Source organism: Globicephala melas, chromosome 11 (assembly GCF_963455315.2).
Source record: "Globicephala melas chromosome 11, mGloMel1.2, whole genome shotgun sequence".
Taxonomy (NCBI): domain Eukaryota; kingdom Metazoa; phylum Chordata; class Mammalia; order Artiodactyla; family Delphinidae; genus Globicephala; species Globicephala melas.
In genome coordinates this window covers 54695076-54721729 of record NC_083324.2, presented here as the reverse complement: position 1 = coordinate 54721729, position 26654 = coordinate 54695076, and the positions used below count along the sequence as shown (strand labels likewise).

The window sequence follows — 26654 nt, the reverse complement described above, 5'->3', positions numbered from 1 at the left end:
GGGGACGTGAATGAAAGGACAGGACAAGCACCGAACACCATGTCACTCTGGGAGGGACACAGCAGCAACTGAGCTGTGAGAGGTTTTTTTTTTTTTTTTAGTTTTTCTTTTCCCCTTTCTTTTTCTTTCTTCCCTCCCCCCTTTTCTTTTTTCTTTTTCTTTCTTTCTTTTTTTCGTTTTCTTTAAGGTGGGGAAAGAGACACACAGGAGACAGGAAGCTGATCTGCAAGATTTCCGAGTTGTGCTAAAAGGACTTTGATTTTTTTTTTTTTTTTTTTTCCTTTACAAACGTTGGCAATTGACATCACTACGGACAGCCGGGTAGAGAACAAACTGCCTCATCCCAAGTGGACCCCAGGCGAGAGCTGGGGAGGCTGTGTGGGGGTTTTCCTACAAATCCCCCACCTCCCTCTTTTTTTGGTGTGTTTCTTTTTAAAATTCTTGCTGTGTTGGAACTAGTGAGTGGTGGAAGACTCTCCGAAGCCTCATCAGTCATCGGGACTGTCAGGAATAGTGGTTCCAGAGGAAGCTCGGCCTGGGGCACATACCCTGTCATCCAGTTCCCTGCCTCGGAGATAGAGATTCCAGCTACATGGGCAAACGCCTGGATCAGCCACAAATGTACCCCCAGTACACTTACTACTATCCTCATTATCTCCAAACCAAGGTATGGCTCGCTCCACAGTCTGGCAGCAGTGGGGTGTCCTTCTGAACTTGGGATGGGAAACAGACAGGCATGGGAATTATTATTTACCACCTCCCTCCCCTTACCCCATCACCTCTTCCTGCTTCTTTGAAATTAGTAACATAGCAATGGAGTTAATGAAGCAGAGAAGGATATAAGAAGAAAGCAAGCCTGGAACTGGTGCTTTCTCTTTAAGAAGAGATAATAGTTTTACTTGAGTTCCTTTGTTGTTATTTGGCTGCCTAGGTGTTCCTGATATCCGTCAAGTCCTTGGCCGATGGGCAGGGTTGTTAAAAAGGAGATCATAACAGTGATGATCAGGCACAAGAATACAATTTCAGGGGCTTTTCTGGTGAGCTGTTCTTTGTTTGTGGCTCTAAAAGGTTTTTTCCCACTGGATAGGACACGCCGGGGTGGGGGCGACTCAAACTTTTAACCGCTGAGTGTAGCATGAAAGACGGGTGTGGGAAGGTACACGGTAACTAATTCAAGTCTCTTAGAGTTTGCTTGGGTGCATTTTTGTGTTTTCTATGGCCTTATTTTATACTGAGGATGATCAGGATGCTAGAGAGTGAATTTAGGAGCTTTACAATAGATGTTCTTTACTTTTAGAAGCTAGATGTTGGCTGCCATCAGGAGGCCTGGGTCTTGAAAAACGATGAAATACACTGATGATAATTGGACATGAATTGGTTAAATACTTTAGGCTTTATGTGTGTGCTCAAATGATCATGAGGGGGCCAGTGGCAAGACCACGTCACTGAACAGTGGGTCATGCCAATCATGAACTTTATCCTGCAGTTCAGACATGGAAGACTCTCAGGTGTGAAATCTCTGCTCCAATTTGTCAATTACATCGGACTTAATTTCAGGGGAAAATGTTGGTTATTCCCCCTTGAATGCATGGATTGTATTCCTTTATGGATGATATTATTTTATATTGCATTAGCCAGACTCTACCGTGTTCTTGGTAAATACGCCAGGAGTGAACAAGGCATGCCTGAGTGATCTGTGCTGTCACCAGGACTGGGTGCTGTGATTTGGGTTTGGTAATTCATGCCGTAGTTAGCTCTCATTTATTCTCTCTCACCAAACAATGCTGATTTGTAAACCAGATCAGGCAGCAGACTTTCAGTATTATATTAAAGATTGTTCTTTTTTTCCTTTCCTTTCTCAGTCGCTTTACAATTTGCCCTGCCCCTCCAAGGTCGACTCACACTGCTTTTTGCCTTTGTGAGCATTTAGTTTGGGCTGCTGCTGAAATAAATAGACCAGCCCGCCTGCTCCAGTGGCTAGAGTTTTAACTCTTTGGGGGATTGGGAAGAGAACGGCTGCCTGCCTTCCTCAAAGAAATGGCAAAGCAAGGACAAGTTAAAAGGAGAAATTTATAGTCATTTCTCATCCCCCAAAGAAACAGAAACAACAAACAAAGGTTGCATGAAAAATATCGCACATTCCATCCCCTTTAGTCATTTGGCTAAATTTTTCCAAATGTTTCAAAATTCATGCTTTCTTTTTGGTTCTCGTTTTCTCCGATGAAGTCTATTCAGAAAAGAAACTTTAGATCAAAATGAATGGAATAATTGCTTTTTGGTTTGAGATTTCTTTTAACCTATTGCTAGCAGGAAATAATGTCAGGCACGTTATATTAAAGACACAGGACCAGCTACACTGGTGGGAAGTTTGTGTGTGTGTATGTGTGTGTGTGTGTGTTGTTTGGGGTAAAAAGGAAACATGGGGTGTTGAGGGAAAAGAGAGCTAGAAAAATAGAGAGGGAATTTAAAAATAAATCTGTTTTGGGGTCCTATGTAGTTTAGTGTTGTGTAGACAGGCAGCATCTGGATCTTGTTACTTTCAAGCTAGTCAAAGCCATCAACTTCTGGAACATTTTTAAAGAAGTTAGATCCATTAGGCGACCTCAGCTGATATTTGGGTAATCAGATCAGGGTGGTAGGGAGTATAAGATCAGCTACTTTGGCTATCATGGTAGTTCATATTGATTATTACGTTGTAAAATTTCGACAGTGCTGTGAAGTTGTCAAATATCATTACAGTGGCTCTGAAATGACAGACATTAATGACATTCCTGGAAGCTGAAGATATGAAAATGTGCACTGTTTGGGAACTTAGGCACTCAGGGAATGGGAGGAAGGGTCAATGTGCAATATTTTAAAATATGGGAACTTTCTGACAGCATTCACACTGTATAATAAAGTCTCATCACACCCCAGCATAGCATGAAAACAACCGGGTTGTTTCAGTAGCACTTTCTGCTCCTTTTACACTTATATCTCAAAATATAACGTAGAGTAATTTTGAAGGAAATGCATGCTGCTTAGATTTATTTGCTAAGCCTAGGTGGAATTCCATAAAATCCACTGTCCTTCCAGCCTTGGCTTGTAGTTTTAATCCAATTTTAAAATCATTGCTTTTTAAAATGATGCTAATATGTAAAGAATATTTATGGTTGATAAAAATAGAATTCTGTGGTTGACAACAAAAATCATATTCTGGTGATACCGTGCCTTAAACTGTTCTCTAAATTCAGGTGTTTTTAACTCACCCACGAAAGCTATTTGCTGACATTAGTTTGGGTTGGAAAATCTTCATGGGATGTTTATTATTGTATTCATTCAGAAAATGCCAAAATACTGAGCCTTCTCTTTCTACCTAAATATGTGTGTTAAATGCAGCTGCTATTTTCTTATGATAAAACAAAATGAAAACGGATTTTGAAATAAATGCAACTGTCTTCCATTTCCTCAAATGCAATTTAAGTTTTAGAAAAACTTGTGACACTTCCCTGCTTTCTCTGCTCCCCTTATTACCCATCACATTAGAACCAATCTCTTCACTTTGTTGCTTCAAAAGAAAAAAAAAATAGAAATAAGATATTTATGCTTTTGTTTCTTTGAAAAAATTTCCAGATGCTTAAAATGTTATATTAGAAAAATGTATGGGTAAGTCAAATAAAAGGAAAACCCATGGCTGACTTGTAGCTGTTGTACCTTGTAGTAATGTGGGTATAACATGCTTACTCTCCCAGACCTCACATTCAAAGTTGTCACTTGTCAATCTTCCTTTTGACCGATTTTGTTTTCCTAGCCAAAGAAGCAATTTCTAAAAAGAACATTACTTTTATTTAGAAGTAAAGAAGAAATTTTGGTGACATGTCATAATATTTCAATAAGAGACATAACTGGATTTTAAAAAAAGAGTTTCATCAAAACGAATTTGCTGTTGGAAAAGCCACCCATAATAATCAGCAAGTTTTAGAGAAAGGAGATCAAAAAATAGTTTCTTAGCTTAATGATAATATATGTAATGATGTTTGCTTAAGTTGTAACATAATATTTCTCAAGAATTTTGTTACAGCCCATTCCAAATAACCAACCTGTTGCTATTGCATTATGAGACCCAGGGTGAATTTCAATCTGAATTGGAGGTACTTTGGGGGTGTTTTTTTTGAAAAACAAATGAGTTGAACTGGGAAAGCTAAAGAGTAAAACGTGGTCACAGCCTGGTGAGTTGATATTTTGCAGTTGAGAAATAGATATTTCTCTCATATGTGATATTTAGAAAACTTTAGTCATCTTCATGAAACTTAAAACTCACCCAAGCGCACACAGCAAGTTTGTCTTTTCTTCCTTTCCACGCCCTTGCCAGATCACTCTATTTCTCCCAGTTCAGTGCAGTTTCTAATCACTCTGCTTTTTCATCAGTCTGCTGCCTGCCCTTCTTTGGCCATCTGCTTCCTCAGAAGACCTTGAAGAAAGGGGTTCAGACCATGGAACCCTGTCCAGGTCTCCCTGGCTGGTGGTACTCAAATTCTGTTCAGAGCCTGGTGTGAAGTTGGGGTCAGGTAGAGGAGTAATTCATCACCAGCACACTGATTTCAGGCTGAATTTCCAGCCATCTGCAGCTGGACAGCCGCCCGGCTCTAAATGTCTAGCTGGACCCCAGTTGTGCCATGAAAAGAGCAGACACTTGAAAACACAAGGCCAGGGTGCCCTGCAAAGGAAGAGGGAGCCTCCCCGGGGGGCCAAGGATATTCTTAAAGATGTGAATGTACAGGTCCTACAAAAGCAAAACAAAACAACCCTTCACACATTCCTTGCACATGAAAATGTAGAAAATCTTGCAGAGGGAGGGAATGAGTTTAGAATTTCCTTAGTACTTCCTGCCTCAGATTTGCATTGATAGTCAGAGTTGGTAACTTGCCAGTTACCAACCAGTTTTGTATGTTTCAGCCTTGAAAACTCCCAGGTACTGTTTTCCTTTGAAGGACTGAAACATATAAAACCAGTTTTCTAAAAATCTTACAGCAAGAGAATTTTTAGGAATAACTCCACATATTTCTTTCACTGCAGGGGGGTTATATGATAGCATGAAATGATGATCGATCTTATCTCCTGTTAGAATGTGTACTATTTTAATTGGTTTTAAATGAGAGAAACAGAGAAACAAGAGGCTACCTTGCCTTTTCAATTTGGTTTTTTTTCTTTACTCCTCCAAATCTTTGTTTGCATTGGGATTTTCTTTCTCTAATGTCGTCATTGTTTTCACAACACTAAGTTTGGTGCCTACTAAAAGGAGTAGAAATGTAAAAAGTTCATGCTTTTTTTTTTTTTCCCAGAATAATTCCAAACTTAAGGGAAACACTGTGTATATTTCTTTGAACAGTATCTTTCCAACACATTTTCCTTTCACTTTCTCTCAATTTGGAAAAAGAAAAACAGAATTATAACTCAAACCTATTTCCATGAAGTACTAAAATGTATTTGAGGGCTGGAGGTAGGGGCCACGTGAAGGAAGAGGCCAAAGAGAAGGAAGGATGCACATCATTCCAGGTCTTTCTGGCTCCAGGAATTATGGAAAGCTTCGTTTTTGCACTAATATGATTTACACAATCCTTTTTGACATTATCAGTCTTTTTGGCAGAGAGAAGTCTCAGTCACAATGATGCCCATGCCAAATTCTAAGAAAACCAGGGTTTTCCTTTAAAAGAAAATCTTTGGAGTGTTGGACTTCTTATTCAGAGTAAATGGTTGATGTTTATCCAAAATTGACTTCAAGTACTACATTAAAATTGTGTTTTGTAACAGCCTTATAAGCCACAGCTGTATGTGATTAAATAGTGTAATATCAAAAGCATGTGAGAAGAGACATTTTTATGCTATAGCTGTTCGCAGCAAGAGTACAGATGGGGCTGAGGGGAGCCCAAGAGCAGAAATGTGTGTGGTGATACGTGTGTTGTTGAGGATATGTTATGATACGTTGTGTTGAGGGTACGTGTTGCTATTTTTGGCAGTAGTGGGAAAAATGCTGAACTATCTTGGATGTGATTAAAAATATGCTATTTGAAAATGGAAACCAACATAAAATACCAATTTTTATTTTAAATATGGAATGCCATTTCATTGCAAAACACATAGTTACTGAATGGATCTGAAAGAAATACAGATGGAAAGATGAAAGTTATTCCCATGAAGCACACATTCAAAAAGTAAAAGTGAAGTTTTTCCTTTCTGTTTTGAAATTATAAATGGTTTTCTTCTCTGTTTCTTTGCTACTTTAATCTATGGAACTATTGTAAGAAAACCTTCAGGCCATTTATCCCTAAACAAAAGAGTGATACATGGTAAGGATCAGTGACTTAGAGCAAAATAGGTGGCAGTGTGATTCTTTTTTAAGATGTTTGAGAATATGATATTCAGTTTGGTATGAATATGAAAATTTTGTTGCTAGTGTTAAAAATTACATAGTCACACAAGGAGACAACTTTTGTTTCTTTTTCTTTAGCAGGGATGTTATAGTAAAGAGGCTTTAACTACAGTGTTTTTGAAAGACTGTTCGTGAAAACTATAATCTCTTATCTTCTAGAGATTATCATTCTATAGGGTTACTAATACTAATAAAAGATTTTTTACTAAGTGATCATTTTCAGGGCCTTGAAAAAGCCTATAGAATTGGCTCTTTATTTTCAGATTTCAAACATTCGAAAGCAATTTTCAAAAGGCAAGGAGAGGTGTGGACCGAGGTAAGTTGGATTCTGTTTGTTTTGGTTTTGAATTTTTCTTTTTCAAGTTGATATTGGCAGAGAATTTGTTCACATAACTTTATTTTTCCATGTAGCTTTATTGGTCAGGAACTATATACCATGTAGAATCAGATATCTGAATGAAGTTTTGCTGCTCAGAACATCAACCTCTAATATACATCCAATTTCTAGTGGATGGAGAGTAAATTATAAGACATTCATTCTGCTTTTCTTTGGGAGAATTCTCTGATTTGTGTGTCAGTGAGTTAGTTTCTAGGACAGGTTCCCTAAGATCCCTTCCAGGCTTAGCATTTGTGACTCTTGCTTTGAGATGGATGAGGCTGCTTTGATATATTAGGGATATTTGGGAGATGACCTTGGATTTGTGCCACTGATGAGTTTTTGTTCGGGTCCTCAGCGCTTTCTACAGAGCAGATCAAGCACTGCTTTGACGACTCTGGAGGCTTGACACATGAAACTGTCTGCATCCTTCACCACATCTAAATCCAGGGCACCCAGAGAAACACCCCCATTACCCAGGATTGGGTGGAGAGCAGCTCCCACGGGTGAGGCCAAGTGACAGGCACTCTTTAATCATCATTGCTGGCTTTGTCGTGGTTCAAGTTTCCTTCCTTGAGTGGGTAAAATTAGGCCTTATGCGAAGACTTGCTCTCTCCAGGTGGCATAAGAGCTGAATAGTGATGCATGTGTTTGGCTAAACCAGTTGATCTCATTGAGATCCTAACAGCCCGAGCTTCCCTGGTGGCGCAGTGGTTGAGAGTCCGCCTGCCGATGCAGGGGACACGGTTCGTGCCCCGGTCCGCGAAGATCCCACATGCCGCGGAGCGGCTGGGGCCGTGAGCCATGGACGCTGAGCCTGCAAGTCTGGAGCCTGTGCTCCACAACGGGAGAGGCCACAACAGTGAGAGGCCCGTGTACCGCAAAAAAAAAAATGAATTAAATAAAATAAATTTAAAAAAAAAGATCCCGACAGCCCTAGTTTCATGAATGAATCTAAGAGCTCGTGTACATGTGGAAATAACAATTGATAGATGAAATGCTATTTTGACTGGAGTTTGCAAAACCTTCAAATCCCTGAATTTCTGAATAGTAACCTTTAAAGAGCAGGGAAAAAATACTCTAGTAACCAGAGTGCATGGTATTGTAGGAGAAAAATAATATCTTCTCCAGGACACATAAACAAAAACATTCTCTTTTCCTCTCTTTCTCACTAGGTACTCTTCTTGGTCCTCCTCAAAGCCCCTGTTACCTGAATTAATGAAAGTAAATGGAACCCTGAATTTTGTTTTTATGAATGACTAACAAATACCAAAAATAAACTAGACTACATACACAGTCAAGGCAACCCTGATAATATCCTTTCCTGTTGTGTGGAAAGTAAGGCATAATAGAAGTAAAATAAATCTCATGATATTCTAAATATTGGTAGTAAGTGTTTTGGGGAACTGATTTTTAACTTTTTCTAGAATTAGTTTTCTTATCATTATACCTTAGGGTTAAGAAATTGTCATGTATTGCCCAGATGCAGGTGACCTTCTGTTTATCTCATTCTTAACTGGTGGTTTTCAAGCTGAATATGGATCATGTATAGAATTTAACGAGAATTTTGGAGAAGTCTTCCTATTTTTATCTAGGGACTGCTATTTATCATAGTCATATTTCTGATTGATGACAATTTAGTGAAAAGGAAAATGGGAAACAGAATGCTATCTGGTTTTCTGGAACGGTTTAAGATTTCTTAAAAGGTTTTCTTATGTATACAAGTCATATTTGAGGCTATTACTGATGACTGTAAACTCTTAGGTTGCCACTTTTAAAACTTATTCACACAGATTGGATGGTGGCATCCTGGATATAACTTAGAACTAAGGTAACTTAAAATTCAAGCGAATATACATTTTTTCTCTCTTTCTTTATTTTTGCATTTTTAAGCAAATATACTTTTAAAGTCCCAAATAGTTTTTTAAAATCTTTCTTTCTTTCTTTAGCTATGCTGGGTCTTAGTTGTGGCATGCAGCATATTTTAGTTGCAGCACGCAGGATCTTCAGTTGTGGCATGTGGGATCTAGTTCCCTGACTAGGGATTGAACCCGGGCCCCCTGCATTGGGAGCACAGAGTCTTAGCCACTGGACCACCAGGGAAGTCCCCCAAATAGTTTTGAGTAGATGAAGTATTTGAAGAAGTGTGTACAAAGCTTGGAAGAAAATTTCAGACTGTTTTCAGGGATATCATACAAGAAAACCATATGACATACCCATGATGTTGAATTTCTTCTTGAGAGATGAGAGAAGCAGATTATTTTTAGCTTGATGCTAGTCCCTTGAAGGGTTGTGATAGCTCCTGTGTTAGCCTTGATCTTGGCTTTCGGCCCCTCGGTCTCTTGTCCATTGCCAGGCATACCAGTCGAGACTGTGCCTTCAGAAGTAAGGATGTTGTGTTGTAATCTAGGTAGGCAGGGAAATCGGAAAAGAATAAATTTCTGATGTTCTTTTCTCAATTTATTCTAAAAAGTTAACCATTGACTTTACACTTTATTATTCATCTGTTAGGACAACTGGACTTATGTTAGCAACAGGGAATTTTCCCTTTCTGGCTTGTTCTTGTGTTTAACTTTGTTGAAGTTAAACACAAAAAAGTTGAGGAAAAAGTACAAGGGAATAGGTCAGTGAACAGGGAAGAATTCTGATCTTTTAAACTTTTTTATTGAAGTATAGTTGATTTACAAGGTTGTATTAATTTCACCTGTACAGCAAAGTGATTCAGTTATACATATATATATTCTTTTTCACATTCTTTTCCATTATGGTTTGTTACAGGACACTGAATATAGTTCCCTGTGTTATACAATAGGACCTTGTTGTTTATCCATGAACAGGGAGGAATTTTCCTCCAAATTTAGCGATGTCCTTTAACAATGGGAGAAGTAAAGGGTCATTCTAAAACTTCCATATTTTCTGAACACTTTAGGGGCCTCCCACTTCTCAACAAATATATTAAACATATTAAAGTGTACTCATATTCCACATCAAATTATATTTTTTGTAATAAAATATGGGAAGAGTTTTTATTATTTTGCCACTAAAACTCTCTGAGTACGAGTAAATTCATTTATGTGTGCTTGTGAATTTATGTGCACTTACCATCTTGTATATGTAGGTGTTCTTGCAAAATGAAAAAAATCTAATCTACAGATCTTCTTGAGGTACAAAGAAATATTATTTCGGTCTCTACTAAATAGAACAATGAATAAAGTTGGCAATGTATTATGCTTTGTAGAAACAAACGTTTGCTAAATTTGGTTTCACAGGTTTCTTTTTTGTTTGGAGGCAATACATTTTTCTCATCTTGTCAGTGCTTTTGTGGGTCCCTAAAGTGGTCGGAGAGCCTGGAAAGCTGGCCATATCTCTACCTACTGTGACATTTTGGCATTCAAGATATCTCTGTATTTTAGTAATCCCAAATTTCCAGGGTGGGACATGTGTTAGAACAGCACAGTGTATTGGAAAATGTCATTAACATTCTTTGGCTAAAATATGTCACAAGCAGATACATTGGATTGACCTTTGGTGGTGAGAGCAATTGAGAGTTCCAGATCTGGGTGCCAGGTTCACAGAATTTTTTCATTGTGCAATTGGTAGAATTGTTTACCAATTGGCAAGAAAAAGAGCTTGACTGTAACAGGTGTTTCCCTGGGCTCTCAGCTTAGGGTCCAAGCAGGAGGCAAGTTCCTGGCACAGTAGTTATTTTATGGCATAATCTTTCTAAATTCTTCTGTTTCTAAATAGGGTCATGGGTTTTTTTACACGTATTAAAACGGCCACCTCCTCCTGTTCCCCAAGTCCATGATTATTCACCTTGGATGACTTCTCTTGGTTTCCAGAGGTCCCTGTCAACCCTGCAACATCTGTGTGCCTCTGAAAGCAGACATGTCTGCACATATGCACACCCCAGTCAGACCCACCATGACTTTCACAAGTGGGTGAGCACCCTGAAGATACTGCTTCTCTAGCCTTAAGCCAAGCACGATGCTTCCTTCATTTTTATTCTGATTTTTATTATTTTCAGTAATATAAGAAAACAAGGATGCCTGGTCCAGAGCATGGCCTTCTCCCCCCACCTCAGTAAAGAAGGACTTTTCTCTGTCTTTTTAGACCCCTGCATATGCTCACACCCGAAAACTCCCTCCCCTCTCACAATCTTGAAGGGAGAATTCTCATAATCACCCAATGTTTTGATTCTCCTCCTAATTACTCAGTTTTCCTTCCCAGCCCTCTAGCCAGATCTCACCAAATTTCATCAGCAGATTCAATGAATAAGCTTTGATTTCTCTTTCACAAACATAAAACACACACACACACACACACATTTCTGGAAACTTTAAGAATTGTTTCGATGGTTCTGATTTTCTCTGAGGCTAAATGACCACTGAGAAATATGGAGAGGCAAAGTGGTCTTAAGGAGACATATACTCATTCTTTTCAGGTCTAATAAGTTTTTTGCTGCTAGCTGATGGCAAAAGGGGACGAGTCTCACCAAAATACAGATGACTAATAACTTTTACTTTCTTTCAAAAATGTAGTATCTTCCCATGATCTGAGATATATTGATAATGTATTATGCAAACTATATATATATTCTTTTTCCTCCGTTATTCTTGATAGAATTTTTTAGAAATCTTATTGATAGATTGACTCTAATTTTTCCCCAATTTCATTGTTTATTGTTTATATTGTGGAAATTCTAATGATCCTCAAAGCTTGTAATGATGAGGCTGTCAATAGCATGGTAGAAAAAAATGGCAGTTCCATGATTTTAATTTTACAAGTGATTTAGGAGAAGCACCAAGAAAGATAAAACAAAGAAAAGAAGAAAGAGAAAATAAGAGGCTAATGTTATCAAGTTCTAATTTATTTTTGAAAATGTCTGGAATTTGACTATTTTTCTTTCCAAAGGCAAAGGATAAGAGCTGTTTGCAAAGGAAGTGATAGTTTAGGAATCAAAGAACCATCTTCGGGAAAAACTTTGATGTGAATATAGAACTTGATTTGGAGGAGTCATATAGTTGAGACTTTTGGTGTCTTGTGAAAAAGTAAAAAATTCAATGCTTCTGAGGACAGCTTAGTGCTTTGTTCTAGGACAGCTTGGTGCTTTGTTCTGCTTCCACATATCAATGCACTTGATAACTTCCAGCACCTGCTTTTCTTGTTCTGGTTTACCCATCACTCGTTCCTACCGACGACCTGGATAAAAGCCATATTGTTTTTGACTGGAAACAAGGGTGTTTTTTAGAAGAATATTGAAATAAAATTTTTACACGTATTTGAAATTTCTATGTATAAAATATTCATATAAAATTTTTATCTGCTCAAAAATATAATCATGAGTGAAGCTCTGTTGTTCTATGTAGAAAGGATCTGGCTTTGAGTGGGGTAATCCAATAGAATAAGTTATAAAACCAGCAAAGCAGTATTGGCATAAGAATTGTACAATGCTAAACAGATGGCAGTGATGTTTAAGGGCCACTGATGTGCCCAGGGATCCACAGAACTGTTGAATTGAAGATATGAATGCAGTCGTGCTTAAGTACCCTGACTCTCAGCACATTCATATGTTAGAGGGTGGGTCCTGGTGAACGAGTGTCTAGATTTCAACATGGTCATTGCAGTTTAGGTCAATAGAGGTCCAAGAAAAGTTAGCTATTATTGTTATTATTATTCATGATCTGTCTTTTCTGCCAAGTTCATTTTACTCACTTCTCCATCCTTATTCCTTTAGGATGTCTGTCTGCAGTGACCTCACATTTACACTGCATCCTCTCCATCTCCCTGCCTTTCCCAGATTGTCCTTCCTGGGAAACTAACTCTTTTCTTTCTGTTTCACAGCTTCCACTCCCCTTGCCCTTTCTGTCTCACCCCTTTTCTCCTATCCTCAACTTGTCTGCTATGGATTTGCCTTCTTTGCCTCCCTGCCTTTAGCTCCTAAACTTCTTCCTACTTTTTGTTCTCTTTGCTCTCAGTTTCCTCCTATCTTTTTAGTTATTACTTTTTATTTTTTCCCATTTCTTTCCAAGGTAGAGTGGATTGGATTTTGACTTTCTTTTCTTGCTTGGTTGTAAATCTATTTTTGGCTTTCAGATATACCTTTACTTATCAGGATCAGATTTGTTTCAGAGTTAGTCTGTGAACCCCCTGAAGACTAGGACCACAGGGTCTTCATCTTTGAATGCCCCGCAGGATCCAGTAGAGTGCCTGGTGCAGGCTGAGTGCAAAACAGAAGGTTTTTAGTGTGTATTAATCCGTGTTGTTCAGTATGTCTCATGCAGTCCTCTGTTGCTGAAGGTAGTGATTTTTAAAACCAGAGTTGCTGAATGTTCCCTTCACCTCTGTGATGCTTTATGTCAAAAGGCATTTTGTATAGCATAAATAAGTCTTATTAAAGTAAATTCTTTTACATATACCAACTGATATATCATTCCCTACCCTACCTTTCTCCCCTGAAGCATGTGGGACACTAGGACCCCGGGACTGTTGGCTAGAGTTAGGTTATATACACAGCTAATGGGACACACTGTGATAGCATGTGAGCTAAGTCAGAAACTGCAATAGGAAGAGAAGAGAGAGAAGGGGAGAAAAAAGAGAAGAGAAGAGAAGGGAAGAGAAGGGAAGAGAAAAGAGAAGAGAAGAGAAGAGGAGAGAAGAGAAAAACTGACACAGTGTTGCTTCCCAAGATGCTGGCAAGAACATCAGAACGCATGCCAACTTGGAAGGACAGAAGTGTATTTCAAAGACAGCCAGTATTTGGAAATTGGGGATGAGAACAAGCAAGGAGGTCAGGACTAAATGGCAGTGGTGGTGGTTTGAGGGGACTGGAGAGGCCATTCCTGAGCAGTTGCCAAGACTGTCAGCTTGTATATGCAGCTTCCTTCCTTGGGTTGGTGGAGAGTTGGACATATCAGGAGGTGAACTCAGAAGACGCAGCTAGGAGATGGGTTGAGTGCTAGGCCCATCTTTTTGTCTATTTTTCTTATTTGAGACAGAGGATCTTGAGTATAATAGTCATATATTATCTCCCTATGCCATGTGAATATCCACAGCAATATGGATTTTTTAACTCAAAATTTTGAAAAGACAACTTCAAAGATCAAATAAGACTGACAAAATACCTGTTTTGGGAAAAGAAAGCTCTAGTTTCCCTATACAATTAACTAAGCAGGTATAAAGATATGTCCGAAGTAACGATAGATGATATAAGATGGGATTCTGATGTCAACTTCAAAGGCTTCCTCACTAAGGAATGTATGGAAACAATAGCCCAGTTGTGGCTGCAAACTGTGTTTTTGGTTTGGATGCCTCTTGATTTTTCCAAGTTGTGTTGAATCTCTTATGTTTGTTTTGAAGTTTTGTATTTTTTTTTTCTCTACCATGTTCTTTTTTTGCATCAAGGCTCTTATTACCATTTGTAGAAAATATAGTCTCTATATATGTAATTCCTCAACATTTAGTAAATTTTTCTATTGCAAAGTAATCCAGACTAATCGTATCTAGTGAAACAACTCAAGATATATATTGAAAATATTAATAATCTTCTTCTGCACACCACACTGGTCAATGAAGAACTCTCAGAAATAACATGTTAATAAAAAATCATATGTGCCCTTCTATAACATTCTTTATGCTCATACAAACATACAATCAGATCTATGGTATCTGAGATCAAACTGAGCAGGTTATTTTACTCCTTTTTTCAATGGAAAACATACTTTGTGCATTCTCCCCAGTTCACTAGACATGTCCTTTTTGTTAATTGTCAGGGTAATTGTTTCTAGTGTGTTTGCATCACATTTTATGCAAGTATTGCCCATCGATGGGCGCGGATTTTTTTTGCCACCGTTTTGCCATTATGAATAATTTTACAATAAATGTATAAGGTACTCATTTCAGTACTGAAAATTGAATCATTTATCTTCTAGGCAGGTTTGCTTCCTTTTAAACACTGAAAAATGCCTTGATGAGTTCCTTATTACACAAGGATTGACATCAGTGCTTGGATTCTTTTTTTTTTTTTCATTAAGCAATACCGGCCGTCATTTCCTCATTTCTTGGCATTGCTCTACCCTTGATCTTTTTTTTTTTTTAACATCTTTATTGGAGTATAATTGCTTTACAATGGTGTGTTAGTTTCTGCTTTATATCAAAGTGAATCAGCTATACATATACATATATCCCCATATCCCCTCCCTCCTGCGTCTCCCTCCCACCCTCCCTATCCCACCCCTTTAGGTGGTCACAAAGCACCGAGCTGATCTCCCTGTGCCATGCAGCTGCTTCCCACTAGCTATCTATTTTACATTTGGTAGTGTATATATGTCCATGCCACTCTCTCATTTCGTCCCAGCTTACCCTTCCCACTCCCCATGTCCTCAAGTCCATTCTCTACATCTGCATCTTTATTCCTGTCCTGCCCCTAGGTTCTTCAGAACCTTTTTTTTTTTTTTAGGTTCCATATATATGTGTTAAGTGCTTGGATTCTTAACCTGAAGATTCTGTGTCCTGTGGGACTGACCTGCCCCTTTGTGTTGGAGTGATAAGGGTTATTGAAGTCTGTTCCTTTTGGTGAGAAGATGAACTTCTGGATTGAGGTTTGAGCTGAAAGGGAGCCTCTCACATTTGGCAGAAGAAGAAATGTCTTTTTTTGTGTGTGTGACACCCTCATGGGGATCCCAGCAGTGCTTGGGGTCAGCAGGGCCAAACATTTCTTTGCTTCTTGTCCATCCCATGGGGCCACACTTGTGATCCAGGTTGATCTGCTTTGTCTGCCACTCGTATTTCAAGTTGAAAGAGCAATAGCAGGGGAGGACAGCTTCAAGCAGCCCAAATCTTCCTAAGTGGTTGGAATCTAGCTGAGGCATTTTTGTATTAGAGCAAATATTCGTGTCCCGAGAGTTTGGACATCAGGATTTTCCTTTTTATGTTCTTATCTTGAGAATACTGCAAAATTATATTTCGTGATAACCCTCATCCGGTGGACTTGTTTGGTGCTCCTTGACCATAGGAGGAATATCCTGGTATAATAACTGAGCTGGAAATAGTGACTCTGGAAAATCTAATGAACCTCAGTGAAATCTGATTTTGTTTCTTTTTTCCCCCTGTACTTGTCCTGTTTCTCACTTCCAACATATTTTTTTTTCTTTTTTTTTTTGGTGGGGGGATACGCAGGCCTCTCACTGTTGTGGCCTCTCCCGTTGCGGAGCACAGGCTCCAGATTTGCAGGCTCAGCGGCCATGGCTTACGGGCCCAGCCACTCCGCGGCATGTGGGATCTTCCCGGACCGGGGCACGAACCCGCGTCCCCTGCATTGGCAGGCAGACTCTCAACCACTGTGCCACCAGGGAAGCCCCAACATGAATTTTAATTAAAGTTAAAACATGGCAATGAAAAGAAGAAAACAAAAGATGCAGAAGATGCTATGCTGGGTTGATATAGAAATATCTACCAACTGAAATCCATCTAGAAGACAGCAGATCATAAAGCCTCAACTGTTTGCTCTTCCTATAAAAAAGGTAAATCAAGGACATGTATTTCTAATGACACTTAATTCTATTCAATGTATTTATATTTCATAGCCTTTTAAAGTTTGATGATCAAGTTCCACATGCTTCTTTGGAAACTCAGGGAGTATCCTAAACATAGACCTGCAAGGATGACTTTTTTCTCTTATTTTGTGTATGAGATGGGAAGGAGAGCTTAGTTCAACACAGGAAAGCCAATTTAGCATTTTCTCTTTTTACAACTAGACTACCAACCATTTTTTAACCCATGCTTAAAAAGCAACAGTATACCATACTTCATATATATTTAATGCAAGTTGAAACATTTTAACCAAGTCTGGAAAAGGAATTTAATAATCAGAAATGAAAACAGCGCTTTGGTTAGGTGAAAGGATTCTGAGAGAGAGATGTCTGGGAGGCCAAATTTTTTGATTCTAGAACTTGCTTTAATACCATATCCCCAAGGTTTCCTGACCTTTTTATATTTCAGTTTCCTGCCACTTCTTCCCATCATAAGAATATTTAGTAATTTGGTAAGAATGTCTTGACGATCAATATTAGACTAGTAGTAATGTGTTTCAGCGTTCTGTAAAGAATGCCAATATATTAACATATTATGAAAATGATAAAATATAAATAAGAACCATTAACTCCAAGAGATTGTTATAAGTGATAATGGTGAGAAGAGGGGGACTGAGAGGCCTAAAATTGACTTGATACATGAATATAATGGACCACAAATCCTTATGATAGCTCAGATCAATGCCCTTCGCTGAAACATTTCTTTGCACTTCCATTATGTTTCTCCAGCCTCCATTTCTGCCATCAGTTGGATTGAAATCATGTAGAGAGATTTGCTTTCAGTATTTCTCATACTTCTTCCATGATTTTTTTTATTGTGGTTTTGTTTTGGAAAGCAATGCAGGTCTGTTTCAGTGCTTCATAGAAAACTCACCCTGCAGTCTGAGATGAAGCTATTGAGAAATTGTCTGGTTTTCACATTGCTATATTTCACAATACTTGTACTTTCCTCATTTAAGTTCCCAGGATGCTTTTTGTCCCCAAAAGTAACTAAATTAGAGGAGGGAGGGGTGTCATTTTCTTGTAGGCAGCTTATAGAGTGTCAGCCCTTGCTTCCCTAGAGCTATAGCTCGTGTTTAAAAATGCTTTGAGTGAGGCCAGCACTGGCTCTGGGTGTAGTATTGGGTTTTAACTAGATAATTTTCCAGACTTGTTCATTGAGGAATGAAGGAATTGAGGTTTTTTAGTTTCTCCAGTTTACACTGGGCTTTCAAATATTCTCAAACTTGCTCACATGTAACATCGCTGAACTTAATTGTAATTATTTGTTAATCTTCTTCCAACTGTAATGGCTTCCCTCACCTACATCTTCATGCTCAAAACCCAAGGGCCATCTCAAAGGTCTTCCAGCTGGGTGACCCTCAGTCCTTGCCCAGCATTTGGTAGGTGCTTGATAAATGTCAACTGATGACATAGAAGTTGTTACATATCCTGAACTCTAGTAACACTTATTGATAACACTTATGCTTTCTGGGCACATAACCATTTTTTCTTCCCTTTGTTTTTTTCCGAAAAATTCAGCCCCCAGAGGAAAGAATCCTCGTCCTGCTCTTCCTTGTCTCGCTCTCAGACCCTACAACAATGACCTGCATGTAGGCCGTGCTCTCACTCTCTAAACATCCTTTAATTGATTGTAGAATCTTCTGGAAAGTTGAATGAAACCACTCCATATTTATCTGTGCTTCTGCTATAGTTTTCTTTATTCCTTTTTAATTTCAAAATAATACGGCACTTTCAATTCCGAAGATACATAAAACTAGGAAGGAAATATAAAGGTGAAATCTCCTCAAGGTGTTTGGCTTTTTTTTTTTCTGTAAAGTATTTGCTTTATTCTTGCTCATTCTCATGCTTACTCTCAGGTCAATATTGACTTAGCAAAAAAAAGGTGTCTGTGTACACCTGCTGTCTCCCACACCTTCGTGTATGTTTGGCTTGAAGATGCTTTGGAAAAGGAGGAAATAAGATTTTTCAGTGTTTGTGCACTGTTTAATTATAATATCTTATAGTCCAGTGCTGTGCCAATTTATTTCGTATCCTATAGTTATTAAGAAGTGATTTGGAACGTGGAATTTCTGAATGTGAAATCCAAGGTGTCAATCAATGCACGTTCATAGAGCTCTTCCTTAGGCTGGCCCTGTATAGGGGGTTTTGAGACAGGCTGGGACCTGGGACCCTTTACAGCAGTGCTTGCACATGGACAAAGGTCTTCTTAAGCAACAGGATACAAAGAAACTGTACGTGATGAAAAATAATTGCATGCATGTGCTGTTGGGGCAAATTATAAACAAGGTACAAAACAGCCACAAACCAACTGCCATTTGTGAGTTGCTGGGAGCCAAAGCAGGGTCCTGTACATGATCCCTGCACCACCGGGGCAGCGGGCAGACCATCTAAGCCACACCTGCTGCCCCACCCACCAATCTGCCCCGTTGTTACCCCACTTAAGGACCCAAGCAAGGGAGTGGGCGTGCGCACCTGACTCTTGCTTCTGCTGTCCTGAGCCTTGGCCCAAGTCCCCATAAAGCTTTGCCTGCAATTCTCTGGTGGCCTCTCATCAGTTTCTATTGATTAGAGAATCTAAGGACTGGGGCTGGTAACAGTTTGTTCAGACAGAAGGCGGTTATACTATGATTTTTGCTCTTCAGACGACCATTTATTTAAGGAAACAGAGGTGACACATGGAACAAAAGGGAGTGATTAGATGCTAAATTGTGTGACATTGACTTAAAGAGAAGGGAAAAGGGCTGTTTGGGCAAGAAGAGCCATGAAGGGAGAAGAGAGTTTGGGGTGAGTCTGGAAGAGAACAAAGGAATTGGACATTTGGCATATTGGTGAAGTCAGGGAAGGATGGGTGGGCACTCCTGCTAGAATTAGAGCAGGAACATAACATAGGCATGAGGTACAACTGGGGGGATACCAGACAGTGAGGAATCAGACTTTGCTGGAACAGAGAATGGGTGGCAGAGGGAATTGGTTGGGTTCCCAGAACACAGCAATGACTGTAAGTCCTTCGAGGTCAGAAAAGAAAAACGTGAACTATTGTTTAATCTTTGTGGAGGGAGTAGGTTTATACGATTCATTCCAAAGGCATAAACTATAAATGAAAAGAATGATAGACTTAAAATTCTTTATTTTTAATGCAATTCCCACATTATGACTACAGACATACTTATGCATCTTCATCTAGCACAACCCTACCATAATTTAAAGTAAAAAGCAAGTAAACAGTCTTATAAAGAAGGTTTGCAGTATAATATTACTAAGGTTGAATACTCTGGGTATAAAACAGACTCCTACTATTCAGTAGGACAAAAATGAAAACACTCCAATAATAAAAGGGAGAAAAATTCACAAATGAAAAAAATAGAAATAGCTAACAAGCACTCAAAAGTATGTCACTAATAATCGAAGAAATGGTGACTAAAATAACAGTGAGATATTATTTTCACTGGCTAGATTTTTTAGAAGTTAAACATTTCTTAGCAGCCAGAGTACATTGAATTATAGGGAGGCAGTGGCTTCCAACACACTGTTCATACTCAGGGGAATATTGACACATAGGTACCTTTTGGATCTCAGTTTGAAAGAATGTATCAAAAGCTTTCAGAATGTACATGCCTTGTTATACAGCAAGTTCAATTCTAGAAATACCTGCTAAGGGATAAAAGTATGGGTGTATAAAGGTGCTTATTGCGGCACTGTGTTTAATAGAGAAGATTGTAAGCAATCTAAATGTCCATATATATGGTGTAGATTAAATAAATGCTGTTATATCTTTACAAAAAAACACTTATGCAGCCATGAAATCTATGCATATGGATATATTGACCAGGGAAAATGACATATTGTTAGGTTTTAAAAATAAGGTATAAGACAGTGATATAATATGATTCCAAACCTATTTTTAAAATCCTGTATGTCTGTGTGTGCATGTTTATGCTTGTCCTGTGTTCACCTGTTCCTAAAAAAACATAGGAATGATTTTGTCTGGGTTTTTGGATGACATATTTTTTTAAGGCTTTTGAGTGTGAGTTGATGATCACTCAAACAATTAACACTGGAAATTAAGTTGTTTCCAAAAAAAAATGATGACAAGTTAAGAGGGAGCCACACAGTTAGTAGAGGGAAGTGCTTACAAATTGTTTCTCTGGGAGGGAAGAAACATTCATAAAAGGAGTATTTTGGATTGATTACTAGTATGTTGCAAGATGTAATGGCGTAGAAGGGTAACATTTAGGATATCAAGCTAAACCTGGGTGAGCATGGACAGGAAAGCACGAAATATCAGGGACTGGAAAAAGAGCAGTGTGGTAGGTGACACGGAAGCTGGAGAAAGGGGCGGAGAATGATCTGAAAATAGACTATGATCCAGTTTGAAATGTAACTTCAGGGTGACAGTGGGACTCCCAGATTAAGATGTGCTGTAGGCAAGGAGGAAGAGCTGAGCATGAAGTGAATCCAATGGCAAACACAGATTTAGGTGTCACCTACACGGAGGTGGCATTTGATGTGGTAAGTGTGAGTGAGCTAACCGGAAGTGAGGACAAAGCTGAGATTGTAGAGGGGATACTAAACAGAGTTCATGCTCCTTCCTCCCTACCTGTGCCCCACATGTACTTCTGGTTTAAGGTCATCTTCAGTATGGCAAAGCTCTTGCAAAGGTTAAGAAAAGAATTCGTTACTAGCAAGAGTATTTAAGTGATAAACCTCAGAGAGTTTAGAAAACGGGGCTAGCAGAAACTCAACCTATCTTAAAGTCTGAAATCGTCTTTTCCAGGTTTTAATTTTATCTTTACATGCAGTTGTCCTTGGCCATTCACTTCCTGTTTTGTTGCAGTGATTGTTTTGTGTGGACCTATTTTTGAAAAGTTTTATTTAGAGAGCATGAGATAGTTGGCGATGTTTCGTTTGTTTGCGGGCTTGCTTAAATGATTAGTTTTAATTTATTTATTTTATTTGTTTGACTGACCAACTGATTATTTTGTGGGATTTCTTTCTCAAGTTGTACTTTAGGGTACTGGTTCTCAAACTTTAGCATACATAAATAATCCTCTGGTGGATCTTCCTTCCTCCCTCTCTCCCTCCCTTCCTTCCTTCCTTCCTTCCATCCTTCCTTCTCAATAGGTTTGGGGTAGGGCCTAAGAAATATTTCTCATGATCTCCTAAGCGAAGCTGATGCTGCTAGCCTGCAGACCACACATTGAATAACACTGTTCTAGGAAACATGATTTTGAAGCCCACTTTCACTTTCACTTACCATCCTTTCACAAAGAACCAACCAACTACATCACCAAATAGTCTGTTGAAATGTATTGACGGTGGCACTTCCTGATTATTATAATGTACTCCATAGCCACTTATCCAGATTTAAACTTGCCTGTAATTTAAGTAATTAAAATTATTTTTGTGGTTTACCTCTCCTGACCCTGGTACCTTCATACATTCATGATACGATTGGAAAGAGACTTCAAGGGAAACACAGTGAGTTATCCCCAGGATCTTGGCAAAAAGAAAGACTAGTTTGCCTTCTGATAGTTAAAATTAACTGACTTTGCCAGTACATATGGAAAAGCAATATTTATGCAAGAATGTATGAAAATCTAGTTTAATCAATGATTTATTAAAGCTATCTAGAGAAAAAACTATGTTACAGAAAGGACTGACAGTTGAACACATGTGTGGTGCCCTGTCCAAGGGGAAGGAACTTTGAATCCTGAAATCCAAGCATTCTTGCCAATACAGAAGGGGTCTCTGCTATGTGACTCAACCTGGTCTGGGGAAAAACATCACTTTTGCCTGTTTATTTCTCTGTGTTTTTGTTTAAATGTATTTATTTTTATTATTTATTTTATTTTTGGCTGCATTGGGTCTTTGTTGCTGCACACGGGCTTCCTCTAGTTGCGGCAAGTGGAGGCTACTCTTTGTTGTGGTGCGCAGGCTTCTCATTGTTGTGGCTTCTCTTGTTGTGGAGCATGGGCTTAGTTGCTCCGTGGCATTATTTCTCTGTTTTTAAACTGCATTTTATTAGCAAGCTTCAGCATATGTGAATATGCTGATCATAATGTGTGTGTTATCTATGATAAATTGGCCTTCTGGTTTATACATTGGTCTCATGTGAGTTGAGTTAGGTTGCATCTGTCCCCAGGATTCTGATCATCTCAGTGTGTGCTGAAAAAGTCCAGTTCCTAAATCTGCAAGGCTGGGGAACAACCATGATCCACCATAAATTCACCAAGACAGCAAAATGCTGGGTCCTATGAACAGCCAACAGCCAGGCCTAAATGGACACTCCTCTGCTTTTCTGAGCACTTTACCTGCAGTGCATTTGTTCATTCACTAGGAAACAGAACTAGAGAATTTTATAAAACTGAAAGGAGCTTTGAAGTCATTAGGGCTAGCCCTTTCATTGTAAAGTTGAGACTATAACCTTCCACTGGAGTCCGATTATCTCTTGAACCTGCCAGTTGACAGGATCCAAAAGCTAGGTTCACTGTCAAAATATTCCACTGCCCGTGGTGTGTTTCTCCTTTGTGGTGTCTTAGTCTGAAGTGTGGTGCTTGGCATCGGGTTCCGGTGCTAAAGTCAGAGTGAGAATCGATCAAACCTTAACCTCGAGGCCCCTTCCTTAATTTAATTTAAGAAGCACATATTTGCATTAGAAAACCTGTCTGTTTTGCTTACCTTTGAAAGTGAACTTCACTTTCACTGAATTTCTCTTTTTAACCTTTGTAGCACAGGATGACACTTCTTTATAAAAACCTCAAAGAATAAATCCTGGTGATGTGAATATATTCTTAAAAACGTGCCAGAGGGAAAATATACATCAGAGTTCCAAATAAGGCTGAATGGATCGTGGGCCTATTGTACTAGATCCATACATTTGAAACTATACTTTCAAATATGCAATAGTTGATAGAGGGGAATAGAGTAATTTTTTTTTCTTTTCATAGAGAACTCCATATATGTTTGCTTTTATGTTCTGTCATAATGGGGAAAAGTGATCATAAACACTTGATTCTAACCATTTACTATCATTTTTGGGTTTCAGTTTTTTTCCTCTCTGTAATTGGAATCAAGGATTAGGAATAATGTTTGCAACTTGCCCAGTATGTGGTTCTTTGTATGTATTTGAGTAATGGTAGTTATTCTTAAGGAATGTTTTAATTCAAACTGGTATTTAGAATGGGTGGTAAGACTCCAAACAAAGGCACTGCGAGAATGTCTGGACTCACCACCCCTTGGGGCTTTCTCTGCCTTCCTCAGCTTCTTAGAGTTGGATCCACTGAGATCATAACCCCGCAGACAAAGCCTAACCCAATCTTGGCTCATGTAAGAGGGCTATCATAGCTCTCACCTCACCACTTGGAGGATCCTGGGAATAAATTGCCCACCCAAGTATGGGATGTGGTAACCTGACCACAGTACTGCCAATGCCTGGCACTTTTGCATAAGACCACCTCTGGGTAGCATGCAGAGCCATGCTTCTCCCTCACCCCCACCTCACTAACTGTTCAGTTATTCTGCAGGACCTTCCTGTCCTGATGGTGCACCATGCAGTTTCATGGGGAGGTTCTGGATCCCCAGTAAGATTCAGATCCATCCTCTTCTTCCTTACGGAAATCTAATCTTTTGCTGCATCCCCGGGACCTGAGCCCTCCCTTATGTCACTTCCCAAATTCCCAGATATGGCTCTTTACTGACTTGACTGCCTTCCTGGTTTCCCCACCATCCTAATAAACATCCACAGTGACTGCTTCTGGAAACACCCTCTGAGTTTTCCCTTTAGAAACCGCCCTTATGACCAACCGCCCACCTGGCCCCTGCCCACCTCTATGAACTCATCGCCTACCGCTCTCTCCCTCACCCTTTCCTATTCCAGCCACAATGGCCTTCTTTCTGTTACTCCAACACACCGAGACCTTGGCAAGAGCTGTCCCCTTTGCCTCAGTTCCTCCCTTACTCTGCCCAATCTGAACAGGAATGGTTTCTTCTTGCTGGTCAGATCCTAGCTTAAACCACCCAGTTTAAAAGCATCCCCCAGTCAAGCTCCATTGCTTCACCATATTTTCATTCCCTGCAACACACAGAGCTCTTACCGTTACTGGATATTTTTCTTATTTTTTTTTCTTCTTTGTTTACTATCTGCCTTTCCTATTAAAATGTAACCTCTGCAAGAACAGAGATCTAGTCTCTCTTGTTCTCTGCTGTATCCCCAGAGCCCAGAACAAGGGTTGGCACATAGTACGTGCTCAATAAACATTAGCTGAGTGAGTAACCGGCTGCCGGTCAGGTTTCTTTCTGTATCTGGCTCTGTTTTCCCAGTGCCTGTGCTAGATTATAGGCCAAGATCATGCTTCCTTTGTCCGATAACAATAATGAACCTACGTACCTCAGATACATTGGCCAGCTTCACCATCGCATCCCTCTCAGCTAGAAAGTTACAGATAATTGATAGCGGTGCCTGCCACCTCCTTGGGACCCTCCTAGTTTTCCAGGAGGCTCCACCAGCTGCCCAGAGCATAAAATCAAAGCAGCATGTCCTCTCTGATTCTTCAAGTTGTTTCTGAATTTCCATTCTACCAGAATTGGATTGATGGTACCTACAGTGGATTATCCACATTCCTTTTAACTAAACTGGCTTTTCAGAGGAAATTGTTTAGGGAAAGTTTGCTCTTCTTTTTAAAAACACCTGAAGGTACTTAGCAAAAGATAAAATGCAGAGATGCAGAGTTTGGGTCCCATTAGAACTCAGTGGTCAGAGTGGTCCAAAGGAAGCAAGAACCTCACCAGATCAGGGGGGTGTTCACCAGCTGGTCTAAAAACACATGAGGGAGCAATAGCACACACGTGTGTGCACACTGCATGCCAGTGTGTTGTTTGACACTTCTTTCCTCTTCTCTATGCTGAAATCTGCATGCTGGGAACATTGGATTTCGCTAGCCCAGCACCCATTCTTCCTTGTTTTTATAATTGTACCCCAATTTCTTGTTGGGAAACTAATCTATTGGATATAGTTTTGGTTAAATCACTTATCATGGGGCAAGGCATCTGGACATAAGGAAGACTCTTGACCAAATCTAAGAAAGCAGATGTTCTTTCCTTAGAAGATGTGTCTTGATTTGTCCATGTTGACTTTAGCTAACTGTCCATCAGCTTCTTCAGCTTAGATTCCCACAGCTTCTCTGGTTCCTGTCTCAGATGCTTGCTTTTTTTTTTTTTTTAATTTTTTTAATTAATTTATTTTATTTTATTTTTTGCTGCGTTGGGTCTTCATTGTTGTGTGCTGACTTTCTCTAGTTGCAGCAAGCAGGGGCTACTCTTTGTTGCGGTGCGCAGGCTTCTCATTGCAGTGGCTTCTCTTGTTGCAGAGTGCGGGGTCTAGGTGTGCGGGCTTCAGTAGTTGTGGCTCGTGGGCTCTAGAGTGCAGGCTCAGTAGTTGTGGCACATGGGCTTAGTTGTTCCATGGCATGTGGGATCTTCCTGGACCAGGGATTGAACCTGTGTCCCCTGCACTGGCAGGCAGATTCTTATCCACTGCGCCACCAGGGAAGCCCCAGATGCTTGCTTTTTTAGGTTTGCTTTTGCTCTAGTCAGTCAGATGTTTCTGCTTTGACAATAAGAATCATTCACTGTTACCTGCAACCATGGAACCCTAACTCATACAGAGTAACTATTTAATAAATGTCGACTAATAATACGACAAAGAATTGATATTTCATATTATGGGGAAATAGAGCAGAACCGCAGATTTATCCCTCCCTTCCTTGTGATGTGAATGTTTATATAAGGAAGAAGCAGTCATTACTTCCAAAGAATGCAGTGTCTCCCTTACCAGAAAGGTCCTTTCAGTTGGTCAATTTGGGGTTCTATCTGCTTGACTTTGCTGCACTGTCTCCTTTGTTTGGAGTCTTCCTTAGGCCTTCCTGCCCCAGCTTCATCTTCTAAGTCCCGCTCACATCCTGCCTCCTAGGATAAAAATGAATCTCCTTTTCCCTTCCCCTTCTTTCTTCCCCCTGCCCTTCACTGAGTCTTGTTGGCTTTATAGCAGGTACAGTACATAACCACGGGCCTTGTGTCTTGCTGCTAGACAAAAAGCCATATATTAACTTAATCGTTAAATAAGGAAAACACACAATTAAGAGGAAACTCATCTTTTAAAAATATATTCACCGCTACATGTGGTGACCTTGTTTAAAATAGCTGCTATTTCTGCTGCCACTATTTCCATTTCATTCGTCAAACTCCGGAAGCCCGAGAGCATCCTCTCCTCTCTCTCTGA

The 26654-nt window shown here is 39.5% G+C and overlaps 1 protein-coding gene across 3 annotated transcripts in view; it reads left to right on the top strand.

The window, feature by feature from the left end:
* The first annotated feature begins 332 nt into the window (after positions 1-332).
* The window catches only part of RBMS3 (RNA binding motif single stranded interacting protein 3), a 690034-nt gene continuing 663712 nt past the window's right edge, over positions 333-26654 (top strand). For all 3 annotated transcript variants that reach the window (XM_060308006.2, XM_070046679.1, XM_030830022.3), the window contains exon 1: positions 333-667. In XM_060308006.2, the coding sequence (XP_060163989.1) occupies positions 593-667 (75 nt within the window). In that variant the 5' untranslated portion in view covers positions 333-592. The remainder of the gene's footprint in view (positions 668-26654) is intronic.